The 14,631-nt window shown below is 41.3% G+C and overlaps 1 protein-coding gene across 10 annotated transcripts in view; it reads right to left on the bottom strand.

Annotated features, from left to right (window-relative positions):
- The window catches only part of anks1b (ankyrin repeat and sterile alpha motif domain containing 1B), a 235,707-nt gene that overhangs the window by 94,447 nt on the left and 126,629 nt on the right, over positions 1–14,631 (bottom strand). For all 10 annotated transcript variants that reach the window (XM_044185785.1, XM_044185784.1, XM_044185790.1 and 7 more), the window contains one exon: positions 1,922–2,058. In XM_044185785.1, coding sequence (XP_044041720.1) covers positions 1,922–2,058 — 137 coding nt within the window. The remainder of the gene's footprint in view (positions 1–1,921; positions 2,059–14,631) is intronic.

Genomic DNA, 14,631 nt, shown 5'->3' with positions numbered 1-14,631 from the left:
TGGTTCCTGCTTCTAACAAGGCTTGTGAGCCAATAGTATAACGACGTTGGTATCACGTGGTATAGTTGCCAGTTAGTGTGGAAAAAACGGACACTGACATATAGCTATCTTAGCTTAATCATCCGAACAACCATAACCCATAAAATTACAATTCCCCATAGTTAAACAAAATAAACAACAACTACCGGAAGCCATAGTCCTTTAAACCTTAACTAATGTGTTGTCACCGGTTAGATTGTCAAAATTAGAAAAATAACAGCTTCAATCCATGAGCATTAATCCATGAGCGTTACTAGCATTAGTAACGGTTGCGTCCAGTTACCTAAAGTTATAGTTCCCTCAAACAATGCAATGCTGTAACGAAGATGCGTATCAGAGGGGATTTAGAAGTGGGCCAGGCTCCGACATAACCGATGGCCCGGGGCCAGTACAGGTTTATGCAGGGCAAGTTGACGGACCAGTCACTGGTCCGTCCGGGCCAGCAGCGGACTGGTCCGCTTATGAAAAGACGGTCACTCTTATTTAAGAACGGAGTGGACGTGGGATCCCAATATATTACCAATGAGGCATGTCAAAGGTAAATTAAACTTCCGAACTACTGTAAATCTGCTCATTATACTGTTTAGACCCAAAACGTGACTGTTGTTGAGGGTGTCATCTCATATAGCAGTCTAACGTTAGCCCTATTATGAGACACTTTGCTGAGGTACTTGTGGCTAGCTAGCCATGTAGCCAGCTGCATTGAGCTCAACAGTTCAAGGTGAAGCGCTGATTAAATTACTAGCCAAAAGGAAGACATGACAGTAATATTAAATAATACCTTGTGTTTAGAGTGCATGGAGAAATTAAAACTCACCTGGAAGAAAACATGAATGCTTTTAGTCCTACTTAGAACATGGGGAAGTGGTGCACTTCAGCCTCTTGTGGCCAAAATGAGTATTAAAACAACAAGCACTCTCACTTGCCTCTCAGGGCTTCTGTAAAAAAGTCATCGAAAGCGGGAAAAGCTGCACATAACGTCTCTTTGTTAGACCTTTCACTATGGCTGCATGTCACCATTGTACAGCACATGTGATATTCTATTCTACTTGCTTCCTCACTCTTCTCGAAAATACATAGGTGTGTTTTTGAAGGAGGTGGAAGAGAGAGCGATGGACTTGGGAGGTAACATAGCCCAACAACCCAATCTTTAATAAGCTGGGGCAGCTGCAGACCACAATGTTTCAAAGCCACAATTACGCAATTGTGGAGGTTTGTGGGTGCAGTTGCAGGAGACTGCAGAGAATTGTGTACAATTCAGTCTACAGATACATTTCATATATAAAAATACTCTTTGCATTAAGAAAAACCACACTTGCATGGACAAAACTGGTAGCAGGTTTAGAGAATCTAGAATAAAGTTTGAGTTGAGAACATATTTTGAATCAAATCATGACCCATAGAATAGCAATATCTGCTATTATCCTAATATTCCTTGATCAGGAAGCTGTCTGTCTGTGTTTGCAGGTGTTTAAATCCTCAGTATTACAGTTTCTTTCACAGTAACCCAACAAGCACAGTCAAGCTCTCAAACCCAGGTTAGGGGCTCATCTGGGTTTCTGTAACCAGTATATGATGTTTCGATGAACACAACAGATTACTCAAATACTCCAATACTCCAGTCTACTATGAGAGTGACTGACAGAGACAGAGAGAGGAGTGTAGATGAAATGAAACAGAGAGAAACAAACAATCAGAGGGAGAGAGAAACAGACAGAGATGTTTACCAGTGTGTGTGGGTGCAGGTGTTTAAGCTACTTGTAAGTGGATACTGTGATGTTCAATAATGCATCAGGTGCCTCTGCAACACCTTCATTAGTGTGTGTGTGTGTGTGTGTGTGTGTGTGTGTGTGTGTGTGTGTGTGTGTGTACACTCACTCACCTGTGGGCGGATGACTCTCTCAATGTTCTTTAGGGCCGTGTCGGGGGAGGGGGGTGAGCAGTCTGGAGTTGGGCCCGTTGAGCAGTTGCTATGGTTACTGTGCTCCCCCTCACTCACCGTTACATGGGACAAGTGACCTTGGGGTGAGAGAGAAAGAGAGTGAGAGACAGGTAGAGAGAGAAAGGGGAGATTTGTTTTTTTAATTACAATATTGTGTTTTATGTTGCAATCACCATTCATTGTACACCCGACCCAGAGTTGTCAGGAATTCATGCTAATGGCGGGATCAGACTGCACAGCAAATATTTCTTTCGGGATGGTCACTATGTCCGATTTGGTGAACATAGTCCTGCCATGACTTGGCAGAGAGACAGATTACACGTTGGATCACGAACAGCTGTAAGGTTTTTCATGACCTGCATGACGTGCAAAGGTGGTCAGGCAGGAGGTGCCAGAGAAGGACTTTCGGGATTGCCTTCCACTATGACACACTATATGAGATAAAACAAGTGTCATTCCCAACCCCTCACATCTGCTGGATCAGGCCCTTTTCAGGCATCGTGTTAGGTTAAAAATGTTACATGTTTACGAGTCATTTGATCTGGCATTGAGCTTTTCAATCGTATTCTTTCTACAAATACTTCAAAACTGTTGAAAACAAGTTAATTATCTCATCCTTGTGACAAAAGTGTTCAAGAATAGTTTTATTTTCTATAGCCATTAAATGCATTTACACTCAGTTATGTCTCTTGAATTGTCAGTGGCAGAGTCTGCCATTCCCACACTATATTCAAATTTACAGAAAACAGCCCACCTGGTAGAGCATGTACTATGTATCAAGGCTGAGTCATTACCGTACCGGCCAGGGTTCAAATCCAGCCCAGGCCCCCTTGCTGCATGTCATCCCCTCTCTCTCTCCCCTGCCTTTCCTGTCTCTCCCTACTGTGACTATAAAATAAAGCTTCTTCGACTAAATCTATTTTAGGAGGAGGAAAAAAAAAAAAAGGACAATGCAACTGCAAGGGGGCACAAGCCAGTGTCTTCTTGTGCCAGTCCCAAGTCTGGATAAATGCATAGGGTTGTGTCAGGAAGGGCATCCGACGTAAAACACATGCCAAATTAAAAATGCGAATCGTGACAATGGAGGAAGTTCAGGAGTGTATACAGAGAAAGAGGTTAGCTAAGAAGAAGTGGGACACAGAGGACTGAAGAGAGTAGACAGGAGTACAGGGAGATGCAGAGTAAGGTGAAGGTAGAGGTGGCAAAGGCCAAACAAAGAGCATATGATGACTTTGAGGTATGCTAGGTTGGACGAAAGAGGGAGATGTGGATTTGTACAGTTTGGCCAGACAAAGAGATAGAGATGGGAAGGATGTGCAGCAGGTTAGGGTGATTAAAGATAAGGATGGAAATGTATTGACAGGTGCCAGGAGTGTGATGGGAAGATGGAAGGAGTACTTTGAAGAGTTGATGAATGAGGAAAATGAAAGGGAACGAAGAGTAGAAGAGATGACTGATGTGGAGCAGGAAGTAGCAAAGATTAGCAAGTGAAGTGAGGAGGACATTGAAGAGGATGAAGAGTGGAAAGGCAGTTGGTCCTGATGACATACCTGTGGAGGTATGGAAGTGTCTAGGAGAGGTGGCAGTAGAGTTTCTGACTAGTTTGTTTAACAAGATCTTGGAAAGTGAGAGGATGCCCGAGGAATGGAGGGGAAGTGTACTGGTGCCAATTTTTAAGAACAAGGGAGATGTGCAGAGCTGTGGCAACTACAGAAGAATAAAGCTGATGAGCCATACAATGAAGTTGTGGGAAAGAGTAGTGGAAGCTAGGCTAAGGGCAGAGGTGAGCATTTGTGAGCAGCAATATGGTTTCATGCCTAGAAAGAGTACAACAGATGCAGTATTTGCTTTGAGGATGCTGATGGAGAAGTACAGAGAAGGTCATAGGGAGTTGCATTGTGTCTTCGTAGATTTAGAGAAAGCGTATGACAGGGTGCCGATAGAGGAGCTGTGGTATTGTATGAGGAAGTCTGGAGTGGCAGAGAAGTATGTTAGAGTGGTGCAGGACATGTATGAGAGCTGTAAGACTGTGGTGAGGTGTGCTGTAGGTGTGACAGAGGAGTTCAAGGTGGAGGTGGGTCTGCATCAAGGATCAGCTCTGAGCCCCTTCTTGTTTGCTCTGGTGGTGGACAGGCTGACAGATGAGGTCAGACAGGAATCTCCATGGACTATGGACTGGACTATGATGTTTGCGGATGACATTGTGATTTGTAGTGAGAGCAGGGAGCAGGTGGAGGAAAATCTAGAGAGATGGAGGTGTGCTCTGGAAAACAGATGAATGAAGCTTAGCCGCAGTAAGACAGAATACATGTGTGAGGGACCCAGGTGGAACGGTGAGGTTAGAGGGAGCAGAGGTGAAGAAGGTGCAGGACTTTAAGTACTTAGGGTCAATGGTTCAGAGCAATGGAGACTGTGGAAAAGAGGTGAAGAGGCGAGTGCAGGCAGGTTGGAACGGGTGGAGAAAAGTGTCAGGTGTGTTGTGTGATAAAAGAGTATCAGCAAGAATGAAAGGAAAGGTGTTCAAGACGGTGGTGAGACCAGCGATGTCGTACAGCTTAGAGACAGTGGCACTAAAGAAAAGACAAGGGGCAGAGCTGGAGGTAGCAGAGCTTAAGATGTCGAGGTTCTCTTTGGGAGTGACGAGGATGGACAGGATCAGGAATGAGTACATCAGAGGGACAGCTCATGTTAGATGTTTCGGAGATAAAGTCAGAGAGGCCAGACTGAGGTGGTTTGGACATGTTCAGAGGAGAGACTGTGAATATATTGGTAGAAGGATGCTGAGGTTGGAGCTGCCAGGCAGGAGATCTAGAGGAAGACCAAAGAGGAGATTTATGGATGTAGTGAGAGAGGACATGAAGTTAATTGGTCTGAGTGAAGAGGATGCAGAGGACAGGGTTAGATGGAGGCACATGATTCGCTGTGGCGACCCCTGAAAGGGAACAGCCAAAAGGAAAAGAAGGAGAAAAAAAAGTTTGTAGATCAGTATCAACTGCACTGATTAACTTGGCACAGGTTCATTTCAGGCTTCTCCAGAGCAACTGAAGTAGTTGAAAACTTGTTTTTGAGTTCCAAAAAAGGCACACAATGGACAATAACTCTAGAGAGCTTGTGCAGCATAATCCCAATTCTAAAGCTAGTGTGCTTTGTACTCCATCCTAATTATCTTTTTGAAACTTTTCCCGGTCGCTTCAGTTATGGGGAGAAGGTTTAAGGTTACTTTAGGGAAGGGAGAAGTTTTAAGGTTACTTTATAGCTGCACCAGTCAGCTAACTTTAATGTTATATTGGCATAAAAATGACTCCTTAGTGCAATTTTGGTGTGTGAGAAATGAAAGAGGGTTCAGCTCAACACCTAATGTGTCGCACAGAGTATTACCACCTAGTGGTGCATAGACAATCACAGAGATGTGTTAGCATGAGAGAGAGGTGAGACGAGTTTATTTTTAAATTGACAAGCCTCGGCAACAACCACAGCAGGAAAATATGACAGCTGGCCAGTGCAGTTTGATGTCTATCTCAGCTTTTCACAGACAGACACACACACACACACACACACACACACGAGTGTGTGTGCAACTGAGCGCAGAACTGAGTGTCGGAGCTAATTTCCCTAGCGTAAGATCATTTAACAGAGGGGAGAGGGAAAAAAACACAAGAAGAAGAAAAGAAGGGAAGAAAGGAAAGGGAAGTGCTGAAGTAGCCTGAATTAAATTCCAGAGGGAGAAAGCGTCTGTCTTAATCAACTGGAGGAGACACAAAACACAGACCAGCACACATTTCCTAAAATACTGTTGTCAGGGCACAAACACACACACACACACATACATACATATAACGGTGGCTTTCTGTCAGCTGCCACCAGCCTACATGGATCCTATCAGAGAGCACAATATCATCCAATTATGGTGTGAGACCCAGCCAGGACTTTTAACACACACACACACACACACACACACACACACACATACACACACAGGATGACATCACTATCAGTAAAAACAGTCATATATTTGCTGTGGAGGGATCGTTGCTTAAAGATACAGTATATGAATGATCCATTATCACACTTCAAATGAAAAACTGGAAATAAAAACAGTGTTCCTTGTTGTTTTAACTTTGAAAGTAGTTGAAGGTGTGATTTTTCACAACTCCCACAAATCATCTTCACGTATTCAAAAAGAACAAAGCCAGGCAGGAAAAAAACAAAGTGGGCCTGCTGATGATGTTTTGGATAATGACACCAATAATGATACTGCTTCCTGTGATTTAATTAGATGGGTGCACCTTTAGATTTAATTTGCCAGGATGTTTAGGATGCTGAGGAGGATTTTTTAAAAAGTGTTCTCCTGTATGCTCGGTATGGATTAACTCTACAAGTGGAGCTTCTTGGTAATCTAAGACAAGTGAATTTTTATCATAATGTATTCACAAAAAAAGTGACAAAGGACACTAGACAAGTGTCTTATTTAAAGTCAACATACTGGAATTGTTCTGAAGACAAGACAAAACGTTTATTGTGGAAGAATCAGTACTTGATGGGATTTGTCAAACTTTGTTTTATACATCTCATTCTTTTAGTTAAACTCCCTGATTTCTGATTACTAATTACACACCGGTATCATTCCACTCAGTGATGGTTATGGACATGGACAAAAAGTCCCACATGTTCCCACTTTTTAAGAACACTATTAGAAAAACAGGATAGTAGCAGGTCCATAGCAATAGAAATACTTAGGTCCTTAGTCGAAATACTGAGAAATACTGCATGCTTGTGGAAAAATACTGGGTCTAAAAATACTGGAGTCAAAAAATGGCTGTTATCACATTACATTTTAGCTTTTGTTTGTTGTTTGCCTACAACTTTCTGACACATTGTCTATTTTGGAGCACATTAATATATCTTAGAGTCCCATATTTTAAGTCTGTCTAGTAATTTTCAGACATTTTCTGAAAAATGTGTGAGACTTAAAATAAAAATAAAAGAAATTCATGCAGAAAAACAACAAGGGTACATACATATTGCAACAGAAAGCAATGGGATTTATGTAATCATAACCTTGAGAAAACAATATAACAATAACAATATACTAGCATGAGAGAGAGAAGACCAAGGCTTGCCAAGATGTATGCCTCATGAAGCACATTTAAAGACAGTCTAGAAGTCTAGAAACATCCTTTAGTCACTAAAACTGAGCCCCACAATACTTTACTGAAACTTAATTAAATCCTCATATTTCTTTTTGCGGAAGATCCTTTCTCTAATACAATAACTTCATGAAGGTGGTGTAAAACTGAAAGTGTCTGCTCCTGCTTCAGAATTTGCCACCATCTTCCATTATATATTTATTTTGAATTTCAACAGTCTGGCTGCAGACAGAGAGACACACAATCACACACACACACACACACACACACACACATCAGTCCTTCAGGGAAAGTGACAAAGCTTCACAGCATGCTCTCACATCTATCAACGCATGTGTCTTCATGTGTGTGTGCATGCATGTGCAAACACAGAGGGGTTGAGCAAGTACACACAGCTGCAGACACACACACACAAATACACACACATCATAAAGAGCTGCCTGGAGCTGAATCAGTGATTAAATGTGGGTGTAAATAGATACAATAAAAACTGGAAAAATGAGAGAGAAGGAGAAGAAAGGAAGGATGCAACAGTGGGATATATATAGATAGAGATTGAGGTTTTGTCCTATTGAGTAAATAAGCCTGTCAACACTGAGGCTTTGATGATGGATGTGAGATGTGTGTGTATGCGTTTGTGACTGTGCTTCCTTCAGATCTGCCTTGAACCCACTCCTGGGAAACTCTCTCAGTCCTCTTTGCCAAAGGTATTGTGTGTTTGTATGTAAGTGAGCACATAAAGGTGCATATACATAACACAAGCATGAGAGTGTAGATGTAATAACTGGGTACTAGGGTATTATACCTTACTGTTTACATCCATATGTTCAGGGACATGTGTGAGGCAGTGAGAAATAGCCTCTGGGAAAATTTTAAACTTTGAAATGCTTTAACAAGTTTCACAAGATACAGATATTCTTTGCATGCCAGGCAAAACAAAAGTCTACACTTAGGGGGACGAAGGCAACGGACCCCTAAGACTGCCCCAGCTGCTGATTGATGGCAAAGCGACCCTCAGACAGGCGTAGCCCTGTTCAAAGTATGTGTACAGTACTTGTACAGTATGTGTGTGAGGTACCATGTATGACAGAGCCTGGATTTGCACAAACGTATCTCTGTGCACATCCAAGGCCAGCCGCACAGCTTGTTAATGCAGGCATGCAGCAGTGTGTGAGTGTGTAAATGAACGCTTTGTGTGAGCAAGCGTTCACATCAGCTATCCTCTTCCTACCGCCAAAAACTGTCAACTTCAGATGTGTTCTTCAGGCTGTCAGTTCTGCCTCCATGCCACTCTGACAAGTAGCATTTCATATGTATACTGTATCTGTGTGTGTGTGTCTGTGTGTGTGTGTGTGCAGCTGCCCTCACATGTTCTCTTCTATGTCAAAGTGGCAAATTGCAGCTTTGCTCTCAACACAATGTTTCAAATTTCAACAAATACTGAGTTTTAAGTGTGTTTTTGTTTTAGGTATCAGCTAACGATTATAAGATGAACTTTACTGATCCCATGCAGGGAATTTGAAGAGTCAAAGTCACAAAAATACAAAAACAGATACAAAGTATAGATAGGGAACTTTTATATACATTGAGGGTCTACTATACACCAAATTTTAAATTAGACTTAAAATTCTAAATAAAATTAATACTATATACACTAACAAATAGAAGAATTATTAGTGTTTTGAGACAAAAATAGACACAAATCAATAAGGAGACAAGGAAGTTGCAATATCAAATAAAAAAATGACACAAACAAAATTATTTAATGTAAAATATCTCTGGTAAATTTCTGCTAAATCAGAGTTTCACTGAACTTTTTCTGGCAACATGATGTCAAGCTTGAATGCAACAAGCAGTCCTGAGAAATGATTTTGACTGTTCCATAGACAGTATTAATTTTGACATGGACGCTCAGTAAGACCTTACATGTTTTGTTCTTTTCAGTTCACGGTCATCAATTATGTGTGCAGGGAGAGAAGTTCAAACAAATAAACTTAAGTCTTTTGACTTTTGTAATTTTTAAAGGCTAAAATGGTAATAATCTGTGCATATTGAGAATCCAAAGCCTAATCTACCTTATTCCTCTGTGCCATAGACCTCCATTGTTATCCAAAAACCCTAACCCTAAACACACCAAAGAGCCACACTGTCGCACTGGGTGACATGTTCCAATATTAAGAAGAACATGGGGATTGTTATTTTTAGTCAATCCCACATACACCGTCCTGATGCTGTAAATATTCAATAGAACACCAAATCCACAGTCGAAAACAAGTTCCCACTATTCACTCCTGTTTAAGTAATGTCTTACTTAAGGAAATTACTGAGCCTTGTTTTTTTTTTAAAAGGCAACTATATATTATTAAAGATACTTCTTCAGCTAAAACCAATGGGCTTGGGGCTGAGAGCCTCAGACAGAGAGAGGAAGTCAGTCTGTCTCTCAATACTAATAAATCAACACATTGTTGATTTTGGTCATTTCATGGGGTTTATTGACAATAAGAAAAATATCGAATAACAGCATGCTCATCTTTTAAAAAAACATTTTTTAAACTTTTCTTTAATCCTACGTTAGAAATGCCTACAAATAGAACTATACAAGTGAAACAAACAAATAAAAAGTGTACAGAACATAAAACTGTGTGAGCATGTGCAAACCGGGTCCATACATCGATTTGTCCTGGCTGTCAAAGAGGAAGATGCTCTATTGCCTCTCTTTCAACAAGTCAATGGGCCTCGACCCTTTTAATGACAAAGCCCTGGAGTTAGTACTTGCTGCCATTAGCCACTCAGAGCCTAAGTGGGATAAATGGGGCGAGACGCAGCAACTTCACAGCTTCATTCACCAGGGAGAACTGAGGGTGGAAGTTAATATGGGAGGGAAGGTAAGACCCAAAAGACTGAGGCCTTTATTCATAAACCTTACAGGTAGCAGCACTGCGGTGTGTATACCTGTGACTGGCTGATTATTCACATATGAAGCATGGCTGTAATCGCTGTGACAAAGCCATATTACTTCTGCCTCTTTCTCGAACATAATCCAGGTGGCAGCTAATGAAAATTAACACAGTGATTAAGCATTAAATATTTTATATTAACTACCTAATTAGATTGTGTGAAGGTTCAGAAGATGGCAGACTAAATATGAAAGACAAAACAGTCCCCATCAGACCTCTGGACATGCAAAAATGTTCAATAAATGTGCACAAAGGTGTTAAATTAAGCAGCAGCTTTATGAGCTGAGATGCAGAGGTATCAAATCTGTCAATCTCCCAAAGTATTACAAATTCCTTCATACTGCCAAAATGCCATCAGCCCATGTGTGAAGAAAGAAACAATATCCAGTAAATAACTATGACAAAATAAATAAAAGACCGGTAATGGTTGCCGTACTGCTGCCATGAATGGCAAATTCAAGATCTCTACCTGTGTGTGGACCTATTTTGTCATAAGAAAGTTCACTGAGATATGAGGCACAATATGTAGGACTTTTGAAGTATTGTAGAGGACACACACATGCACAAACACACACACACAGGTTTGTAGTTTCATGTTGCACACATCAGCAGTGGCTTGTTTACCAGTTGAAGACAAGTGTGTGTTTATCTCGGGAGGAGTCGTTCGATAGCAGAAAATAAGCACTTTTGCTCTAACTGCTTGGCAACGCTTTGCACTTTCTGTCTGCTCCATACGTGACTGAAGGCTGCGAGGCTTCACCTGCAGGTCCCTCTGCAACACTCTGCCGCCTGTCTTCATATCTCCAGGATCACATTTCAAGCACAATGCTTCTGTGTTGCTGCAATCTGGCTGCCAGTGCGCGATCCTGTGGTTCAAACCTAGTTTGGTGGAACTGATTATAACAGCTGATCTTCTATTTTTCAGCACACGCTTCAGAATTCCAAATGCTGAGATATTTGTTAAGGATTTTGCTTCTAATAGAAAAAATAAAATCAGGACTATGTCCAGGTCATACTAGCACTGTCCAAAATCACTCATTTACTGCTCCCTTTATAGCAGACACCAAATAGTTTAAGAATAGTGAGCAGCAAATCGAGATTTCGGACACTTATGAATCACGGTCATTTTGCATCACCGCTGACAGATCAGTAGTCATACAATGGTAATTTTTGCATCAACAAAATGTGGAGCAGTGCATTGTGGTATTGTCAGCACTAAGTAGTGTACATGCCATGGGTACTCCTTTTTTCCCTTCGCAGGAATTTTTGAGGGCACTATAAACTTTACATTCAAATCTGGACAGTCAAATAAAATGGCGCAGGGTAAATGTAGTGCACTACCGTATTCAGTATTTAAGGAGGGATTTTGCACACAACCACTGTCATGGTTTAATGGGACAGAGCCATCATTAATGTTATTAGTAGCACCTGGGATTTTTTTCTACTTAGACAAGTCAAAATGTCTGGTGTGAAATAAACCTATTGATGAGACAAAAGTTCAAAAAAGGAAAGGAAAGAGCCTTTTCCTTGGTTCCTAAAATGTTGACATGCAGGTTTTTGTCACAATCTGCACACATGTAGAATTAATGAAAAGCATGTGACACATGCATACAAATGTAGCCAAGTGTTGCAGCAGAAATGGATTCTCTCATTTGTAACAAATGAAATTCCATCAGAAAGGAATCCATCTAATACAAGTATAATCCTGAGTTAATGTCCAAAATGAGTGCCTTAGGACTCACTGAGTAGTAGGATTATGCACACAAGTCTGCATTCAGTGTGCTTTGCATTATAAAGAAGAGAATTCCAATTATTCACTGTCAGAAATGACAGTATGTCAGAGGACATGTGGTGTGTAATGGGATATCGTGCATTAACATTTCCATGTGAATAAGACCACGTCAAAAATGGGATGGTGCCTCGAACAGGTTGTGGAAAATCTCAGGACAACAGCTGTAGGAAGACAAAAGGACAAAAATGAAGTAAAATCAAAACATAATGACTGGGAGAGAGACATCCAAGAAGCCAAGGCATAAAAAAGCAGAAGTTGTTTGGGGTGGCAGATTCACTGACAACAGGTCCCTGGTGTTTCTGTAGCGGCTGGGCTGAGTGACAGTCACCAGATGGATTTTGATAAAACCGCCCTGATTGTTTGAGGCTTCAGAGAGCGCTGTAGTGGCTCCGTCTGTGAGACTGCAGCAGCCCACAGCTGCAGACAACTAGCCAGCAGCGCAGGACAGGTGGATATCAGGCAGGGCTTACACTGCAAAAAATATCCATCTCCACTAATCCTTTAGTCCCACATTCAGTTTTAAAAACTTTTGTTTGTCTTAAACCAAGAGACAAATTGAAATGTGTTATTGATTATGCCTATCAATTTCTGTGTGTCATGAAAGCAGCAGGACATGCGCTTTAATATTCAGCAGGACTGCATGAAAAATGAAAGTAGTGTGGACAACAACAGCTGAATCATTAATCCATTAAAGCCATTAAAGTTAGTAAAGTCCACACCCAATGCTGTTTACCACCTTGACACTAATGCCAATGTGTTAAAAGACGGCAAATCACATATTTCTTTGGGTTTGTATATTATAAACATATTGTACTCATCTTTAAAACTTTCACACAATTCATGCTATTTATTTCTTGGCATTTTCCATTAATATTGTACTCTTTCCATTCTGCCTATTCTGTTACTTTTACTTTGCACAAACTCATTATGCTGTCATTAATAATTGTTTCAAACTTCTGTTCATCCATTTCTACTTGATGTGTTCTTGGCACAGTGGAGTTGTCAGGTAGTTTCATCTCAGCCTAGCAGAAGGAAAATGGCATGATCAAACAAGTTGATGTGCATTGGAAAAAAATGATCTCATCCAACTTGCATAATATAACATTTGCCAGGAGGAAGATTTTTAAGACTCAATAACAGACCGGTTGACTTATCGAGGAAGATAATTTTTTGCAGTGTAATGCACCAAGTCTCTCCTCTCTGCTCTTCCCTTTTCCTCTTTTCTCTTTCCTCTCATCTCAATCCCTCTTTCCCCATGCTCCTTCATCATCATATCCTTCCTCTCTGAGGCAGATAAAGAGAGACTGACTCAAAACCATGTCCAATTAGCCGAACATGTGACTGGACTCAAAGCAGGAATCCAGGATTTTCCTTCGTGCTGCGTCACAGATTCACATTCATGTAAATGCTTAGCCTGAGACGACCATCTGACTTCATCAAGTGCATGTATAACCTGCCCTCTCTCGGACTCTCTCACCTTTCATTATGGTCTGTCTCTCTGCCACAAGACAGTATCTGCAGCCTGTAAGGCATTCTGTATTTCTAGTAATTTTCAGCAATGACATGGAAATGTATGGAGTTCTCCCTCACCTCTTCTTCTCTGACTTTTGCTTTTCTGTCTCTTTTGCTCTCCCACATTATGTGTTGATGTCTCTCTCACTCTCATTTAGCCAGGTAACAGCTTTTAGAGAGCTGAGAACAAACAGAACACCCACACTGCTCACTTACGTCAGTGGAGCAATTTTCTACCAAAAGAAACGTTGACATAAAGCTGCTAACCTCCCAGTTCACACACACACACACACACACACTCGCGCACACAAACACACACACACACACACACACAATCTACACTGTATAATGACAGTTCAACTGTCCTCTATCATGCAGCCAATCACAGACAAGATGTAACAGCCAAACGTGGGACGAGACACGCGTGAACACACACACAAAACAAGCCTCTACAGTAGCCTCTCTCTGCTCCTGTCAGGGGGGTGATGGGGAAGGAGGGGGGTGTCACTAGCAAGGCAGTTCCCATGGCAACATACAGGTGACTCACCAGCCGGTGATGCAGTTGCCTTGACAACCTGCAGTGTGTAGCATCGTTATGGGAGCTGAGTGAAAGGTAAAAGCACATTGTGGGCGTTTGTTGTCGTGGGTGTTGAAGTATAACGCCGCAGACCGAACAACTGATGAGACAGAGAAAACAGAATCGACTGAAAGGTCCGAGGCTGGAGGATTAACTCACACTGAATCCTAAACTGAAAACAGTTTTGAAGACAGAGTGGATGTCAGTGGAAAAGTGATCTGAAGCAGGAATAAAGTTGATAAGTAGATACTTCAGCTGTAAACCCTTGTTTGGACAGAATTTATTTTCCAGGGTTCTGTGTTACTAAACACATCGTTCTGAATGCATTTAAACCATTGTCAAACTACATAAAGTGCTTTGTATTATAGTAGAATAATATTAAAGCTGCAATATTTTTATATTAAAATGTATCAAATGCTTATGTGTAATGCGAAAGGTGTTGCTCATAGTGATGAGCTCAGAGGTAATTATCAGCTGACTCACTCCACATAGCCGAAGCATTTTAGTGTCTCTCAATGCTTTGGTTTTACTGTTTAGGTTCAGTCTCACCATTGAACCACTATCAGCGTCAGGCAGCTGTTTTTAACTGAAACAACCTGTTCTACGCTACCCGCCCAGCACCAAACAACATACAGTAGGACCAGCTACAGTAATTAATGATTAGC

This window comes from Siniperca chuatsi, linkage group LG23 (genome assembly GCF_020085105.1).
Source record: "Siniperca chuatsi isolate FFG_IHB_CAS linkage group LG23, ASM2008510v1, whole genome shotgun sequence".
NCBI lineage: Eukaryota > Metazoa > Chordata > Actinopteri > Centrarchiformes > Sinipercidae > Siniperca > Siniperca chuatsi.
The sequence above is the reverse complement of the archived record's forward strand: the minus strand, read 5'-3'. Positions and strand labels throughout refer to the sequence as shown.